We start from the raw sequence: 19,898 nt of genomic DNA, 5'->3' as shown, positions 1-19,898 counted from the left end.
CTATTACTAAGACTCCGCTGTCCGTCCGTCCGTCTGTCACCAGGCTGTATCTCACGACCCATGATAGCTAGACAGTTGAAATTTTCACAGATGATGTATTTCTGTTGCCGCTATAACAACAAATACTAAAAACAGAATAAAATAAAGATTTAAGTGGGGCTCCCATACAACAAACGTGATTTTTGACCGAAGTTAAGCAATGTTGGGCGGGGTCAGTACTTGGATGGGTGACCGTTTTTATAGATAATGGTATTTTTGTCGTTTTATGCGTAATGATACAGAACCCTTCGTGCGCGAGTCCGACTCGCACTTGGCCGGTTTTAAGTATGTATTTATCTGCACAAGTTTTAGACTAGGTTGAACTGTGTGCATTTTACATCTTACAACTAATTGTTCTAAACCTTGATAAGTTGTTTAAATTAGTATGCATTTCACTAGATACAATTATTTGCAGAAGAAGCAGTTGTTTACCCGGGAAGGGCAAAAGTCTAACTTATAATTTATCTTTTTGTATGTACATGTAGTGACATGTATATATGCCATACAATAAATAAATAACACTCGCTAACCTTAGTTTATATATGAACTCTGCAGAAGTTTGCATGAAAATATTTATCAGATACTATAAGGCCTAGTTTCCACTCTGGGTTGCAAGGTCAGATGGCAGTCGCTTTCGTAAAAACTAGTGCCTACGCCAATTATTGGGATTAGTTGTCAAGCGGACCTCAGGCTCCCATGAGCTCTGGCAAAATGCCGGGATAACGCGAGGAAGAAGAAGACTGTATGTGGTATAATAATGAAATAATCTGAAGTAGCATGAATATTACTCAGTTTTACACCCAAAATTTTACCACACCAAATTGATCTGGAAACTTGGACTTACCTATGCGGTTCTTTCTAATTCTAACAATTAAGTATACAACGTGTTACATCAGCCATTGAAAGTGGGGTGGGTACTACGTTGTATACATAGGTCATACTGACTAATACTGAGCAACTTTTACTATAGGACCAACCCCGAAATTGCGATAAGAAAATTGACACTCCCATACAAGATATCAACATTAGCCAGCCAAAATGTACGGGAGAGTCAATTTTTTTTTCTCAATTTCGGGGTTGCTCCCATAGTAAAAGTTGCTCAGTATGACCTATATATGAAAGCTGCAGGCGTCGACGACCTGACAGTAGAACAGATTAAACACCTTGGGCCGAAAGCCACGAACTGGCTCCTGGACTTATATAACAACTGCCTGTCGACGGTCAAGATACCAAAGGCATGGCGCAAGTCCAAAGTCATCGCTCTTCTCAAGCCTGGAAAGGATCCATCGGATGCAAAAAGTTATCGTCCCATTTCCCTATTGTGTCACACCTATAAATTGTTCGAACGCCTGCTCCTAAATCGCCTTGCTCCCATCATTGACCCGCTCCTAATTCCAGAACAAGCTGGTTTCCGGCCGGGAAAGTCCTGTACCAGCCAAACCCTGAAACTCACACAGCACATAGAGGATGGTTTCGAGATCGGATTGGTAACGGGCGTAGTCTTTGTGGACCTAACGGCTGCCTATGACACGGTGAACATACAACGACTGCTTTCTAAGGTTGGCGGTATGACTGAGGACGTGGGCTTCATAAACATCCTTCGCGAACTGCTCCACAATCGTAGATTCCAAGTTCACCTGCAATCGGAAAAAAGCCGCTGGCGCCCACAAAAAAACGGTCTCCCTCAGGGAAGTGTGCTGGCCCCGATCCTATTCAATATATACACCAACGATCAGCCAGTCACACCCAGAACTCGGCGATTCGCGTACGCGGATGATCTGGCAATAGCGGTTCAAAGCAACAACTTCGAGGATACTGAGATAACTCTGTCAACGGCCTTGGACGACCTATCCAGGTACTACAAAGCCAACTGCCTAAAACAGAACCCTACAAAAACACAATCGTGCGCATTCCACCTGCGAAATCGGGACGCAAATAGACCACTCAACATAATCTGGGACGGCGTTGACATTGAGCACTGCCCTAACCCGAGGTACCTGGGAATTTCCCTCGATAGAACTCTATCTTTTAAGAGCCACTGCCAAAAGACACGCCAAAAGGTCACAACACGAAATAACCTGCTGAGGAAACTTACTTCAACGCACTGGGGCGCCTCTGCACATACACTCCGCACAACCGGCCTGGCACTCTGCTATTCCGCGGGTGAATACGCATGCCCGGTATGGCACCGGTCCCCCCATGCAGGACAAGTTTCTTCAGCACTCAACGACACCTGTCGCATAATCACCGGCTGCCTGAAACCCACTCCACTCAGTAAGCTCTACCCCTTGGCGGGCATAGCGCCCCCGGAGACTCGCAGGGAGGTGGCCTGCGCTGTTGAAAAACTCAAGCAAGAGCAAGACCCAAGACACCCTCTCCACGGCCACAAGCTTCCACCATCGCGACTAAAGAGCCGAAAAAGCTTCATGCGGTGCACTACCGCTATCAGTGTCTCGCCACCCGAAAGGCGGCTGGCACAGTGGCAAAGTACTCGCGCTCCTCCCGATGACTACGTCCGTCCCGCCGAAACGCTTCCGGCTGGGCATAAAGAACCATGGCCGATCTGGAAAGCCTTAAATAGACTGCGTTCCCAAGTTGGCCGCAGCAAAGAGAACTTAGTAAGGTGGGGCGGCCTGAATGGCTCGGATACTCTATGCGTGTGTGGCACGGCTCCCCAAACGATGATACACATGCTGTCCTGCCCAGCGAACCCGCACTCATGTTCCGAGCAAGATCTACGGGACGCAACAGACAGGGCGTTAAGCGTCGCTACCTTCTGGTCCCGCTTAATATGAAAGAAACCATCGACACGAGAAGAAGAAGATCAGTGCCTATAACTGATAAACTAGGATTTGTCTGATAAAAATGGATCCTTCATATGAAAGTCAAGTTCATAAATATGTATACATTTCTTCACCTTATTCCATTGCAATAAGGTGTAAAAATGTATACTTATTTATGAACTCTACTGTACATATGAACTACAACTAGGTAGTCAGTCTTCTATGCTCCAACTTGACCAGAACAAAGTGAGGGACTGTCATTATAAACATCATATTTTCATATCGTCAGGTGTCTACCAAAAGTCACTAATTACTAAAAAAAATTTAAACAAAAACCAACCTTCTTTTTAGGGTTCCGTACCCAAAGGGTAAAACGGGACCCTATTACTAAGACTTCGCTGTCCGTCCGTCCGTCCGTCCGTCCGTCCGTCCGTCTGTCACCAGGCTGTATCTCACGAACCGTGATAGCTAGACAGTTGAAATTTTCACAGATGATGTATTTCTGTTGCCGCTATAACAACAAATACTAAAAACAGAATAAAATAAAGATTTAAATGGGGCTCCCATACAACAAACGTGATTTTTGACCAAAATTAAGCAACGTCGGGAGTGGTCAGTACTTGGATGGGTGACCGTCTTTTTTTTGCTTTTTTTTTTCGTTTTTTTTTGCATTATGGTACGGAACCCTTCGTGCGCGAGTCCGACTCGCACTTGCCCGGTTTTTTTAGTACTAATGTCTAATATGGTTCACTATGGCTATGAACTTGTGGTGGTACTTAGTGACTTTTGCTATTCACCCGACGATATGGCGTTATTCATGAACGCATTATTGGTCTGAATTAGCTACTTATGAATCGTTTGTATTTATCTGTCATTTTGACTTATGTATTTGTAAGAAAGGGATAAAACTTAATTTAACTAAATCAGGCCTGTAAAGTTTTATGAATAAGGGGGATAGAAATTTGACATTAATGATGACACTGTTACACTTTGTCATTGCAAATGCCATGCAGAGTTAACTTGGTCCTACTATAATTTTTTTTGAGAAGTTATAATTCTGTATAAAAAAATCCATTAAGCTTAGAATAAATTTAAAAGTGGAAAAATTATTGTCTTGTCAATCCAAAGGCCATGAGTTCAGGTCTCACCCAAGACAGTAATTTTTCCACTTTTAAATTTATTCTAAGCTTAATAGCATCGTTCGTAGACGTTTCTGCTTGTTAAAAATTAAAATGCATTAAGTAAAGGATTCAAAACATTCATTAATTCTAATTATCAGTGATAGAGCGATAAACAAAGTGATTATGATATTGTTATGGTATTTTAATCTATGCCAAGTACCCATGTCATTAACCTCATTTACATTGTTTACTCTGTTAATTGGTTTCAAACACATAAGGTCAGTTAGGAGTGTTGCTGTTAGTACATTCGACGTCAAAGATATGTTTACACTTTTGCACCTTACTCCTTTGTAATAAGGCGAAAAATGTAAACATATATTTGACGTCGACTGTACCATTGTCCACACTGTTAAGTTGTTAACCAATACCGGATTTTTAGAAGAAACCGAAACTGTACCCCTAGTCAGGTCAGGGGTGCGAAACTCCTCCCGTCGGGCAAACTCGGCTCCGTTCGGCTCAGCATTGCTCCGAGCAATTATTAGGGTTGACACAACTTGACGTCCCTTTGCGTGCACGACCACAGATAAGATAATGGCTTGAATTTTGACAACCCTAAATACCTGAAAGCGATAGTGCCATATATAAGAAAGGGACAGCATGATTCGACCCGGAACCGCTGTCAAACTTCGGTTTTGTAGGAAGTTTCCTTTCTGCACGGTAGTACTATTATTTATTCTGTTTTCTGTGCCCTAGTGTAAATTTCACTGGTTAGCGTGGCGTGACGTACGCGTTTGCGTTGTCTCATGTTGTATGGGATTGTGAGTTTCCAAAAAGTCCTGCCTGGCGCGCTGTCCAAAATCTCATAGAAAATTATAGTTAGTTTTTTAGCATTAGAAAAAAGGTAAACAATCTTGACATGTCTTTTAATTGAAAAACGCTTTTTAAAGATCAGTAACTATTACTTATGAAAGCAGAAGCATATAAATGATCGTATTAGATTCATAATTGTTACATATTTGTCGTGACTTATTTGTAAAACATGTTTTTCAATTGACAGACATATCAAGATTGTTTACCTTTTTTCTAATGCTAAAAAAACCGGGCAAGTGCGAGTCGGACTCGCGCACGAAGGGTTCCGTACCATAATGCACAAAACGGCAAAAAAAAAACGGTCACCCATCCAAGTACTGACCCCGCCCGACGTTGCTTAACTTCGGTCAAAAATCACGTTTGTTGTATGGGAGCCCCACTTAAATTTTTATTTTATTCTGTTTTTAGTATTTCATAATTTATTTGTTGTTATAGCGGCAACAGAAACACATCATCTGTGAAAATTTCAACTGTCTAGCTATCACGGTTCGTGAGATACAGCCTGGTGACAGACGGACGGACGGACGGACGGACAGCGGAGTCTCAGTAATAGGGTCCCGTTTACCCTCTGGGTACGGAACCCTAAAAAACGAATAGACTTAACCATGGTCTAATAAAACATGGTCTTCTATTCCCAGAGTGACACGGGCCTACGTCACAATAACATTGCCACTTTATTTCAACATAACATGTTACATGGGTACATTATACCTATGGTTAATAAGTTAAAATATTTCTTTATAATTTTATAATTTTCATTTATATGTATTTTATCTTAAATTTTACAATAACACGTCATTTTTAATTATTCGTTAGCAATATCTTCCGATTCACGAAAGAAATTTCAGACGTTCGGGTAATTCTGTTTACATTACTGGCAACACAGGATAGCGCTGTCACATTTGACAATTCGGATCTAGATAACTTCATGCCCTGACCGTCATCCTTGTCGAACGCGTGTTAATTGTTATATCCTTCTCGCTCAGTGTCAGCAGTCGCAGTGTTTTCCAAACTTTTTACGTCGTAAGCTTGGTTATTAATGTGTAACTGTGAATTAGTTTTTCAAACGTTTGTCTTGTATAGATAAATGAAGTTTAATTTAATACATTAGATTTGTTTTATTTTACTATGTTTCTACATGAATAACTTAAAACACGGCTATCTCATCAATAAATGCTGACTTGGATTACATCGCCGAGTGGTCTGCTAGCTTTGGCATTTGTGTAAATCCAGCTAAATGCCAAGCCATAATTTTAGGTAGCCAGTGGCAAATGTCTAGGTTGAGTACAGTACCTGTTGATCCGATCCTTTTTGAGGATACTGTAATTCCGGTGAGCAGTCGGGTTAAGAATCTCGGATTAGTTTTAGATTCCAACCTTTCCTGGTCTGGTCAGAAGTCGGAAGGTCACAGGTACACTTAGAAATCTATATAAATTTAAAAACTTTCTGCCTGTAAGCACGAAAAAAATGTTAGTGCAGTACTTAGTGTTACCAATAATTGATTACGGGGATGTGTGTACTACTAATGCCACTCAGGAATCACTCAATAAACTAGACCGTCTACTCAATAACTGTATTAGATTTATATTTGGACTTCGTAAATACGATCATGTCTCCTTTTACCGCCGGCAGCTCAACTGGCTCTCCATCCGTCGTCGTAGGTCCTTTCGGATCCTTTGTATCCTATTTTCGATCCTGTTTGAGCCTTCTGCTCCTGGATATCTCAAAAGTAAATTCGTCTTCGATACTCCTCGTCCAGGATGTGAGCTGCGTACCTCCCGCGTTCTCAAACTGACCATACCTTCTCACCGTACTGGTTTTATGACTAATTCTTTCGCCGTCCAGGCTAGTCGTCTTTGGAATTCACTCCCTCTAAATATTAGACAAGCTCCAAGTAAGTTTTCTTTTAAGCGGTTGTTGCGTAAGCATTTGCTAAAACAAGAGTTCGAATAATATCCATCATTATTATATTTATAGTATGTATTGTATAAATATGTAGTAGTTTATATATATTTTATTTATTTATGTAGTTTATATGTATAGTTTGCTTTTTTTATATTCACTGAATAGGTATATTTCTCTCTCTGCACCAATTGTAGATGTCTGTTTGGCCCTATGGTTGACTGGTAGAGAATGCCATTTGGCATTAAGTCCGCCATTTGTACATTTTTGTATATACTTTGTGCAATAAAGTTTAAATAAATAAATAAATAACTTAAAATTAATGCCGTTAAAATAATTTTCACCGTTGATTAAAATTCTCCCACATTTTAAAGTTTGAGAACCTGTAAACAGCATGATGACGTAGGCCCGTGTCAGTTAGGTCATACGCGAATCTCGGAATAGAGTACCAGGCGGAGTATATTATTATACCATGGACTTAACGCAAGTGCGTACTTCCGTCACGCTATCGAATGAAAGTTAGACTAGGGGTTCAGTAGGTCGGTTTTGCTCTAGCCTCGGCCGAAGGTTCATTTGTTTTCGAACATGATTTTTATGTCGAAACCTGCCAAGGCCGAAATCGAAACTTTTTTTTTAGGTCTTGGGGCTTGTGCACAAATCACGCGAGGTTCGATAGGGGGTGGGGGGTCACGAAAAAATCACGATAGATCAAGTTGGGGGAGGGGGGCTATAAGGAAACCTCACGTGTATTTTTCTACAGTGAACGAAACTATGAAAAAAACACCTACCACATGAGTAGATACTTTTTCTCAGTTTCGTTAAACATAAATCTTCACTCTGCACTTCAAAATAGCGAGTCTATTTAACGAAAATAGAAAAATAAACAAGATTTTCTATATAAAATACAATTTTCGGGGAGGGGGTAGCGTAAAACCTCGCCAAATATCACCAGGGGGGAGGGGGGGTCAAAAAGTAGCCGAAAACACCTCGCGTGATTTGTGCACAACCCCTTGAGGGCAAATCGAAACTTCGATCGGTCATTACCGGAAACACAGTTTAGGCGCGGCCGAAAGATTTCGCAGATTTTTGAGCGATACCGAACCATCGGCCGTAACATGATTTTTATGCAGAAACCAGCCGAAATCGAAACTTCGGTCAGACATTACTGAAAAAATACGGTTTCGGCGCGCCCGAAACGCAGTTGTTTTAGTCGAAACCGAAGCAGGCGTGGCTCACTCCGCGATTTCGTCGCTTTGCTACAGGTAGCTAAAAGTACATCCGTTCCACACCAATTTTGGTGGCTAGCCATAAGACGCGGGTGGTGCTGTCGCCACCTAGCGGCCATATCTGTCCTGATCCTAACAGACGCGTTTTGTTAGAGAGTGAGTACTATTATTTATTCTGTGACCGAAGTTTTGGCCGTAACATGATTTTTCATACACCTTCGTCGTCACGGTTGCATCTAGCAGAACGGTCACGCTTCTGTGCGAGCGTTTAAAAAAATAACGCCCTTAGTTTCATTTACTTACCGTAACGTAAATAAAATGATATCTCATCTCTACTACTATTCTAAATGCGAAAATACCTCTCTCTGTCTGTTTGTGTGTGTCCATCTGTTCTGTTACTTCATCACGCTTAAAGTGTCATTCTATGGAACTTGCTAACTATGTAATCAAAAGTCATTAGTAAATTCATCATTCAGAGACGTGGCGGTTTGTTTACATAGTTAGCAAGTTCCATAGAATGACACTTTAAGCTGTTCTACTGATCCTCCGTATCCTAAAACCATGCCTTAACATGTTCATTGGATCGGTTAATTTTGTATTGGAAATGGGGCGTTTGGCACTGAAAGTGATGAAGGGGTGAAACAGGGGTGTAATTTACTATGGAAGTATTTATTCTAAGCAGAGCTAAGGCTAAATAAGTTGCGGAGCTCCAATGTTCTCCACCTATTAAGGGTGTATTCCCATTTGTCCCCGCCGGACACAGATGGTAATAGGCGCTTCATATAAATCACTAGCGACCCGTCCCGGCTTCGCACGGGTTTCACAAAACCTTAACAAACTATACACCTAAACCTTCCTCAAGAATCGCTCTATTGGTAGGTGAAAACCGCATGAAAATCAGTAGTTTTTGAGTTTAACGCGAACATACATACACACAAACAGACAGACGCGGTGGGGGACTTTGTTTTATAAGGTGTAGTGATCCCCATTTGTCCGGTCACGTGGGCGGGGATAAATAGGAATACACCTTAGTAAGTGATCCGTGGCTAAAACAGCCGAACTCCACATTCGCCCTATGGCGTTGTTTTTGGCCGGTCAATGACTTAGCACAATGGATTGTGCAACCATTGTCTCGACTCAATACAGACTTTGTTCTTAGCCTTCGTTAACTGGGTTATGGTGTTGTTTGCCTCTTTGGCATTGGCCCTTGATAAATTTAATGGAGGCGAAACACAGCCTTTAGTTCACAAATCTAGTTCTAGCCTCAAATTCTAGTTCACAAATTAGGATATGGGCGTTTCCGCATAGGACATTCGTGGCGTTATCTCTGGGGATTTACTATAGAGAGCATACTTATTTAGCTTTATCAAAAGTGTTAAAACCGGCCAAGAGCGAGTCGGACTCGCGCACGAAGGGTTCCGTACCATTACCGCAAAAAAATCACATTTGTTGTATGGGAGCCCCACTTAAATATTTATTTTATTTTGTTTTTAGTATTTGTTGTTATAGCGGGAACAGAAATACACCATATGTGAAAATTTCAACTGTCTAGCTATCACGGTTTAGGAGTTACAACCTGGCGTCAGACAGACGGACGGAGAGACGGTCAGCGGAGTCTTAGTAATAGAGTCCCTTTGGGTACGGAACCCTAAAAATAGCGTCACGTACTCGACACTTTTCTCTAAGAAAATTTAAGTATTAACACCTATGCAAGCAAGCTATTAAGGTAATCCATAGTTTATATTACGGGGACCAGTTAGACGGCCTTTTTTGATCGTACTAACTGGAGCGAGCCAGGGTACGAATCACGACCTCCTTGCCCCTCGGATACATATGTGTTAGTCGAGTAAAAACATATAATTAGTAGTAATTAACTGGCTATTGGTAGTGCTTATGTAATTTAATTAAGGTTTACAATGGTACTTGCAGTACAGTCGCCATCAGATATATCGGAGCGGCCAAGGTGCTCACAAATATCGGAACACGCCTCTATTGTCAGGGCGTTAGAGCGCGTGTTCAGATATTGTGAACACCTTGGCCGCTCCGATATATCTGATGGCGACTGTACAATCACCTGCGATAATATGTTACTATTCGAAGGCCGCAAAAATATGTGGCGCGCTCCTATCGCTCTGCAAATAAGATCCTGTCAGATATTTTTGCTGCCTTCGTTGTGTAACATACGCCATACGCCAACTAGAACGAATAACCTACTCCCTGAACTTAAATAGGACGCTGCGCTTGCAACTTTCCGCGATCACATCGAATGAAGGCCTATTTATTTACAAAACATTTTGTCAACCTCCTGTATAACGCGACCCCTACACTAGTAGCGACGGCTTCAAATATATGTAAACATTTTTCGCCTTATTACAAAGGAGTAAAGCGCAGAAGTGTCAACATATTTGACGTCGTCTATACAATCGGAGCTCAAATTGATACTGGTTACACTAACGAAGTGGTGAATGAGAGCCCAGTTGACACGCTTAGCAAGTTGGTTTGACCCAGTTTAGGATGGCAACATTTATAATATCTTATAAGGAAGGATTATGCGGTTGCATAAACTGCAATTTCGTGTTTGACAAGACATGTCGAGCGTAAGAGTTTTTTGTGCCGTCGTCGACATAGTTAAATGAGTATTCCGCCAGTATTCGTCAACCTTATTGTAAAGAGAATAAGGTCTACCCATGGGCAGTTGATTGTGTCTATGAGTTTCTCGGAACGTACGTATGTACGAAATGTCTTTGATATTTCATTATTTACCAGTGCCTCTTGGCGAAGGAAAACGTCATGAAGAATTCCCTAATCAGGGTTGGGCTACACTGAGAGAAAAATCATTAGTAAACTAAACCAGGAATTAAAAAAACAGTTCTGTACTGGGGGAAAAAATGAAGTTTAGTAATAATTATAGAGGTTTCTCTATTTCTGTAAAGTTTATTTATTTCTACAAACAGCTCAGTAATCCTAAATCTAATTTCAACAAACAGATAATAGAAATTGCAAGAACTAATAGAAATTGCAAAAGTCAATTTGTTCCTATTAGTTGACTCTCCTTGTCCCCGGATTAAGTTTATTTTTGTAATTCTAAGTGTGTTTTTGTTATCCTTTTCTCTCAGTGTAGCACTCAAAGGGTAAATACGGGCCCTATTACTAAGAGTCCCTGTCCGTCTGTCTGTCACCACTGTCACCAGGCTGTATCTCATGAACCGTGATAGCTAGACAGTTGAAATTTTTACAGATGATGTATTTCTGTTGCCTTTATAACAACGAATACTAAAAAGTACGGAAGCCCCGGTGGGTGAGTCCGACTCGCACTTGTCCGGTTTTTTTTTATTTAGCTTAACTTTGACAACATATAATTGTTTATAAAAAAAAAAAACTATGTTTATAAAAAAATGTACCTACATGAAATATTTTGGGTAGCTTTGCTATTTACTTCCCTCTTCAATCTCATTCATTCATTTCATTCGTATTACTAATATAAGAAACCAGAATCAAAACATACAGAAACCGAATGAAAGCCTCATCGTTCTCATGTTAAAATGCCGTTACCACCGACCAGCGTTTTATTTTTATTGATATAGATAAGTCTGGGTCAAAAGCTTTTAGGTAAATCTCGTCTCGTGACGTTACGACTGAGTCATCACATTACATATGCATCGAATACGAAAACTATTCAAGTTTGAATCTTAACACATACGTCATTAAGTCGAAAGTGAGTCTAATTAGTCTTGATCCACTTACAAGGGTCAACTGTGGCATAAAGAGGAAAACTGCAAGGTTTATTCTGACCACAAATGTGTTTAAGCTTAAATATTGGCAATTTCGTAAAAAAATTTTAGCGAGTGCAAGATAATAAAGGTTTATTATGAAATCAACATGTTGGTTTGATGTAGGTATGTAATAAAAGTTTTACGAATGTTACGTTACCCCCGAAAATTGCATTCAATTTTCAATCAAATCATTAACTGTTCAAAATGGCTACAAGAGGACAGTGCATACACCGTCAGGGCCGTCTTAAACTATGCTGGGGCCCTTGGGCACATAAGAATTTGGGACCCTTTTGGAAAGTAAAGAAAGCGAATTAAAGTAAAATTTTACTACTGTGATCTTCTATTTATTATGGGTAATCAAACAAATGGGTACTGTCTGTCCTTCGGGGCCCCCAGGCCCTGGGCACGGGCCCCGTGTGCCCTTATGGTAAAGACAGTCCTGTACATCGTGACTCGTTTTCATCGCTCCTGAGTGTATATTATCTGCTAAAGTTCCACCACTTCCGTCTGTCCGTATATATTCGCCTTTTAAAGATATTTTTTAGCAATGCAAGGTAAATGTGGACAAAATCGTCTACAAGCTCTTTAGTAGCTTCTAACTTTTGTGTTTGTACTAGAGATGGATATTCGGGAATTATTCGGTTGTTCAGCATATTTTTCAATGTTCGTATTCGGCCGAATAGTTCGGTTCGAACTGCCGAATATTTACCGAATAAACATATATTTTTTAAGGGCGTCCGCTAGCTAGCGCAGGTTCACTTCGCGGTCAGGCATGAGACGGTTCCGTCCAGAGGGGCCGGTCCAGAGGGGAAAGGTCAAAAACACAAGGAGTGCAGATCGAAGACCCGTATGAACTTGTTTTCAGCGTTTTAAGCAGTTTTAGCCCAACCGAATATTCGGCCGAATATTCGTATGCGGTATGATCTGAACCGAATATTCGGTAAAGTCCATATTCGGCCCACCGCCCATCTCTAGCTACTTGTACACATACTCCACGTAGAGAAGCTCGGTAGAGCAGAACAGCGAAGCCTTCCTTTCTGACTGTATCTGAACGAAGTACGTATACTCGTACCTACAAATACGAGAGTTTTTGCCCTATGACAATCTTCCCAATCAAAAATTTTATATGTCGGTCTTCCCCAAATGCACCGTTATTCATTACGTCTATTTAGTACTTAGAATTAAGGCCACCCCACACTAGCGTCTTTTGAGCGTCGGCGTCTAGTCAGCACTATGGAAAATGGCGTCGCTGCGCAGTTGCGCCTACATTGCGTCGACCAGTCGCCATAGAGTTGACTAGACGCCGATGCTCTGGAGACGCTAGTGTGGGGTGGCCAAGGGTTTTTACAAGAAACCTATGGTTATTAACGTTATAATTAACGAGCTTTCCATTCTTCCAGTTCCGTCCGCGCCACAGAACCTAACCGCGAAGGCAGTGACATCCGAGGACATCCACCTCTTCTGGGCCCCGCCGAGCAACTTCACCCGCCACCCCGAGCCGAAGAGAGAGCTCCAGGGAGACCAGCCGGCGCAGTTCGACTGGTATGAAGTGTGGGGTATAATAACAACACAAGCAGGGCCGTCTTAAACTATGCTGGGGCCCCTGGGCACATAAGAATTTGGGGCCGTTTTGGAAAGTAAAGAAAGCGAATTAAACTAACATTTTTCTACTATGATCTTCTATTTATTATGGGTAATCAAATATATAGCCCCCTGAGGATGGGGTCCCTGGGCACGGGCCCTGTGTGCCCTTATGGAAAATACGGTACAGAACACAAGAGTGGAGTAAAGAATGAATAAAAAAAGCAAAACTTATTTCATGGCGATCCTGGCAGGGTCGCCATGAAATGTGGGGAATTCGCAGAGATACTTAACAACCTTGCCATACCTACAATAGGTCCGTATAATAAATAAAAAAAATGAATAAAAAAAAAACAAAACTTATTTCAGGTACAAGAAGGATCAGCTCAAGTACAACGATGAATTCTCTTCTTCGGACATTTTGAACGGGATGAGGAAGCGGGATCTGCGTTCGCATAGGCATAGGTGTGATTTGTATTTGTATGTCTTTAGTCATCACGGAATAATTAACGACAACGGCTTTAAGCAATATAATATCCCATATTTAATACAGATATTTAGTTTAGACAAAGTTTAAAAAAATCATAAAAAAATAAGTATTCATGATTCTTTCAAAATCCGGTAGACAAAAATGGAGATAAAATATTGAAGAACCGATAGCCGTTTGCCTTATAATTATATCTGTAGTGCAAAAGTAGGAGATACGATTCAAAACTTGTTAAAAATCGTTGAAAACCTCGAGTAGCCCCTTAAGAGCCCATCAACGTGCACACTAGCGCCACTGCTAATTAATCGTGATTATTTAAATTTAACGACAGGTATTTAAAAAACGGGGGCCGCTACGTACTGTATTGTGTATTTCAGTACCTTTTGAATACATCAAACTAGTTTTTATGTTGCTGGATTCGTCAATCTATGCGTCCAAAGTTAAAACGGCCGTTTTTGTTTTGAGGTCCTAGTTCGACGAATCCAGCAACATAAAAACTAGTTTGATGTATTCAAAAGGTACTGAAATACACAATACAGTACGTAGCGGCCCCCGTTTTTTAAATACCTGTCGTTAAATTTAAATAATCACGATTAATTAGCAGTGGCGCTAGTATGCACGTTGATGGGCTCTTAAGGCTGCGGTTCCACCAGAGATGTGCGAGGATGCGTTGCGAGGGATGTGTTTTTAAGAACCGATAGAATCACTTGTACACTTTAATGAGATGTAAAGGGTACACCGATTTGTATTTTTTGTAAGGATTTATATTTACTATTGTAATGCGATGATGACAATATGATATATGCAAAAAGTTTGTAAATAATGTACAGTATAATGAAGATAACAAAACAATTTGCATGCCTAAATTACCGACGCAATGTGCTTCCGCTGGGGTCCTAGCCAAGATGATAATCTTTGATAGAAAACGCCAATCGAAACTTAAATAAACTTTTTGTATCATCTGTCATCCTCATGCATTCTTAGGGTTCCGTACCTCAAAAGGAAAAAAACGGAACCCTTATAGGATCACTCGTGCGTCTGTCTGTCTGTCTGTCCGTCTGTCACAGGCGTCACAGCCCATTTTCTCCAAAAGTACTTGGCCAATTAAGTTGAAATTTGGTACACATATGTAAATTCGTGACACAAAGACGGACATCTTACGTAAACAAATGATTTTTAGGGTTCCGTACCCAAAGGGTAAAACGGGACCCTATTACTAAGACTTCGCTGTCCGTCCGTCCGTCCGTCCGTCCGTCCGTCCGTCCGTCCGTCCGTCCGTCTGTCACCAGGCTGTATCTCACGAACCGTGATAGCTAGACAGTTGAAATTTTCACAGATGATGTATTTCTGTTGCCGCTATAACAACAAATACTAAAAACAGAATAAAATAAAGATTTAAATGGGGCTCCCATACAACAAACGTGATTTTTGACCAAAGTTAAGCAACGTCGGGAGTGGTCAGTACTTGGATGGGTGACCGTTTTTTTTTTGCTTTTTTTTCGTTTTTTTTTTTGCATTATGGTACGGAACCCTTCGTGCGCGAGTCCGACTCGCACTTGCCCGGTTTTTTAAACATGGTGGCCACTTTTGGGGGGTAAATGAAAAATTAAAAAATAATGTTTTTTAAACTATATCGTGTTACATATCAAATGAAAGAGCTCATTTTGAAAATCTCAAATATATTTTTCTTGTAATTTCAAAATAAATAGTATAGAAGTTATTTAAGAAAACAGCCAAATAATACACTATCTCTATACCATATTTCTAGCAAATACATTTCATATTTCTAGGAAGCGTCGCCAAGACAACGCCACAGAGCACAACATTCACTCTGAGCACTCGGACGGTACAGACACGCATCTCGACATAGAGATCGTAAAGAAGTCGTTCACACCGACGTACCCGCATAAGGACGCCACGCAAATCGCCTATGTCCTCTATTACGAACAGGGACGCCCTAAGGTATGTAAACTTTTTACTCGACCTAAATACGGGTATTACTGCAATGTTCTGCCGCCAGAATGCTACTAGCACATATTATAAACAATGTAAACCCTATGGTTTAACCTTTAATCTATATTAAAGGTTCCGTCATACTAGTGATGGGTAGGACATCAATTTAAAATGAGTTTGTATGAGTACCTCATTTTCTAAAATGAGGTGTTACAATGTCTTACTTCAAATGAGGTGAGGTACTAGCATATATTCAGCGTCGACTATTCCATTAACTCCAACGGCGACAAAAATATTTAATGTATATACATATTTATGTATTCATCACTTCCTTTATAAATAAATAAGTAGTAATATTTAATTGGAGTGCAATTCTGGAGGTTAAGAATAGAACTTTTAGGAGAAAGATAATTTTAGAATCAAACTAAGAACATAAAGTACCTAACTTAATTTGCTGCTTTTATGAAACTTGTTCTAATGTAGCTCTTTTTTATTGTTAGATTGTTTAGACCTCCTCCTTGCTACTTGATATAATTTTAAGTATAATAATCACTAGCGACCCGCCCCGGCTTCGCACGGGTTAGCAAATTATACACCTAAACCTTCCTCAAGAATCACTCTTTTGATAGGTGAAAACCACATGAAAATCCGTCCAGTAGTTTTTAAGTCTATCGCGAACATACAAACAAACCCACAAACAGACAGACGCGGCGGGGGACTTTGTTTTATAATATGTAGTGATATATTTCATAAGTACCTATTAACCATAAAACTACCACATTTTTAACAAACTAAGGAGAACAAATTCAATATTTTCACTAGTCATTATTATATAGAAGTGACTAACTTACCACCTCAGATAATTTAACAGTAATATCATCAATATGATAATAAACAAAGCACCATTCGCGCCTGCCGCACCGGCTACATTTACACTTCATTTTTTCATGCAAAAGGCACCAAGGAAGATCCGCGGGTATATTTACTGGCAAAAACTATGTCCATATTTTGTTATGATTATAAGAATTATCACTAGGTATTAGGTATTAGAGAACTAAAATTAACTAGGTAGTGAACGAAGTACGAACAAAATAAATATAAATATGTCATAATCATAACTTGACAGTTCGAAGTCGTTTACAAAGAATGTTAATAAAAAGTATTGCAAATTCAAATCGGTATAATTTACATTTACATTTTTATTTTACCTATGAAAATTATACTTACTTTTTATTTAATAAACTTGAAACTTATTGAAATTATCATAAATTGTGTACGCTACCGTATTATATTTCAATAATATTTAAGTTACTTAAGGGATTTCTGTTTCTAAGCAAGCTTCGTAAATGCCCGCCTGGTATACAGAGGGCGTACCGCGAACCAAGTTCGTCATGTTGCCTTCCTGTCACACTTACGTACGAATTTACAAGTGCGACAGAGAAGCAACACGTCGAAATTCGTTTTGAGACTGATTTCTCGCGCCATTTTGACACGTAAGTTAGGATCAAAAAGGCGTAAGATGTATGAAAGCTTGCAGCGCTTACGCTTGTTGTCTTTCGTGTTTAATTTTTAACGTATTTTCGGTGGTGACGCGAGGCGATATTGAAGTACGGCGCGTGTCTGTCTCACTCCCTGTTTGGGTATTTCTAATTCATTGTTTCATTTTGAAAGGATTGAGGTGTTCATGTCACAGAGAGGCGGTGAGCGGTACAAACTCAATGCTTTTCTCGGTGGACCTTTTGTCGTTGCAATAAGGTTTGTAGTTCGGCAGTTGACAGTGTGGACCATTACGTCCATTACTCGTTTCTTCATTTGAGTTTTGAGTGTCGGCGAGCGGGCGAGCACCTCGAGCGCCTCGCGCGATCCAGGGACTCTCTTGCGAGGTTATGAGGAGCGTATGAGTTTTGAAGGTCGCGAGTGAAATTGAAAGGATAAGAGTTTTTTTAAATTTGAAGTGTGTGAATGATTTGTGTGGCAAGAGCACTGTTAAAAATTATGTAATTTTAAATTAAATTATGTAATTTTACATGCAAAAAAATTACATAATCCTGTAAAATTCCCGAAAAATCTGGGAAATTTACGGAAAAATATGACATTTTACGTAATTCTCGTAAAAATTTACGAGAATTACGTAAAATGTCATATTTTTCCGTAAATTTCCCAGATTTTTCGGGAATTTTACAGGATTATGTAATTTTTTTGCATGTAAAATTACATAATTTTTAACAGTGAGGTGTTTGTGATGCGCGCGAGTAAATGAGTAAAATTAATAGAGGAGTGATGTAAGACATTTTTGCGGTATGAAGTACTGCGACAAATTAACAAAATGAGTGGTACAAATGAGGTGCCTCACGAGTGAGCGACTCAACACTACGTCATACAGGCGCGTTTTCCGGGCGGGGCGTGAGCGCGGAGTGAGCGTTTTATATGTAAATGCGGTGCGCCCCGCTCACGCGCCGCCCGCAAAACGCGCTTGTGTGACGGAGCCTTAACTTATACATACTATGCCATAAACAGTTTTTTAATACAGTTGCTCACAAAGTGCTACTTTACGTAGCTGTTTAGCGTGCGGAAAGTTGGTTATGTCGAACTAGTGCTTTTTACTTTTCCAATTTTTTTAAATTTATACTTGTTCCAATTCACGACTACTTATTGATGAGTGTTAATATTAGTTTCCTTTAAACGTCGTAATCAGCATAAAAACCTACTGTTAATGTAAGAATATGAAAAATATACATATTTCATATTTTAATACTTACCTCTTCATCATTATAACACGTTTATTTTTTAATATTGAATATTGAAAATTCCGTTCTTAATAAGGTGTCTGAATGGAACGGAATAGCTGCCAAACGCCCATAGATATAATATACTTAAAGACGACGTCTAAGCGAGCTGTCACTGTTACCACTTTTGTTTAGTGTACGATTAACAATGTTTTACTTATTTTTTCGCAACTGTATTAAAAAACGTCGTTCGATACACGTGCGGAAATGTCATTCTTCACTCGTCCCGAGTCTTCCCACTCGCCTGCGGCTCGTGGCAAGATATCTCGGTACTCGTGAAGTAATGACATACCTTCCGCACTAGCATCGAAATGTACTATTTTTTCACAAGTTTTCACTATGACTTTGATGCATGAAGGCGGTTTGTTTACAGAGAGTCTACCGTGAAATTTTAGGCCCTCGGGGGGTTGTGCACAAATCACGCGAGGTGTTTTCGGCTACTTTTTGATCCCCCCTCCCCCTTGGTGACATTTGGTGAGGTTTTTGGCTACCCCCCCTCCCCCCACACAACCTCACGTGTATTTTTTTGAAATTTTTTCATTCGACCTAATTTTAAGATAAATAGTCTTGTATATAGAAAATCGTGTTTATTTTATATTTTCGTCAAATAGACTCTCTATTTTGAAGTGCAGAGTGAAGATCTATGTTTAAAGAAACCAAGAAAAAGTATCTACTTATGTGGTAGGTTTTTTTTTCTTAGTTTCGTTCACTGTAGAAAAATACACGTGAGGTTTTACTTTATACCCCCCCTCCCCCAACATGATCTATCGTGATTTTTTCGTTACCCCCCTCCCCCCATCGGACCTCGCGTGATTTGTGCACAAGCCCCAGTCTGTGCTAGTAGCGCGTTACACGCAGAGTTTTGCGTAATATTCCCTATTGTGATTGTTCTTGTTTAGATTAAGCATATTATTTTTATTAAATACTCTTAGCTTTTGGAATAATATTTTGTACTGAGTACCTAATACAATTACAATATATATACAGTGGTACTACTAAACTAAATCAATAACTAGCTTAAATCTAAAATAGGCCCTTGAGGCATTGTACCAAGGATGCTGGCGGCATTTCCTCGCTGTATCGCAATGCTGATACGTTGTGCGAGGTAGCCGCCAGCTCTTCGGTCACCAGTACTAGATATTAGAAAACCAAAACTTCAGATGTAAATCAAATCTGACGCCACAAGACACGCCTAGCCTAGTGTGACGGTCATAGGTTAAGAAAATCTTGTACACTTTTTGGTAAGGGCCACCCACGCCCCACACTAGCGTCTCCCGATCATCGTCTACTTGACTCTATGGAAAATGGCGTCGGTTATGGCGCCATCGCTCGAAAAGATTGCACCATACCTTTGGCCTAGTGTCGAGTAGATGGCTT

At 40.2% G+C, this 19,898-nt stretch overlaps 2 protein-coding genes across 2 annotated transcripts in view; one reads left to right on the top strand and one right to left on the bottom strand.

Moving 5' to 3' along the window:
- Positions 1–19,898, bottom strand: part of LOC134801485 (uncharacterized) — a 234,132-nt gene that overhangs the window by 57,827 nt on the left and 156,407 nt on the right. The window lies entirely within an intron of this gene.
- LOC134801513 (uncharacterized) overlaps positions 1–19,898 on the top strand; it is a 49,013-nt gene that overhangs the window by 1,398 nt on the left and 27,717 nt on the right. The window contains exons 2-4 of the mRNA XM_063774124.1: positions 13,115–13,256; positions 13,665–13,760; positions 15,573–15,744. Coding sequence (XP_063630194.1) covers positions 13,115–13,256; positions 13,665–13,760; positions 15,573–15,744 — 410 coding nt within the window. The remainder of the gene's footprint in view (positions 1–13,114; positions 13,257–13,664; positions 13,761–15,572; positions 15,745–19,898) is intronic.

This window comes from Cydia splendana, chromosome 22 (genome assembly GCF_910591565.1).
Source record: "Cydia splendana chromosome 22, ilCydSple1.2, whole genome shotgun sequence".
NCBI classification, from domain to species: domain Eukaryota; kingdom Metazoa; phylum Arthropoda; class Insecta; order Lepidoptera; family Tortricidae; genus Cydia; species Cydia splendana.
This window is presented reverse-complemented; position numbering and strand designations above follow the sequence as displayed.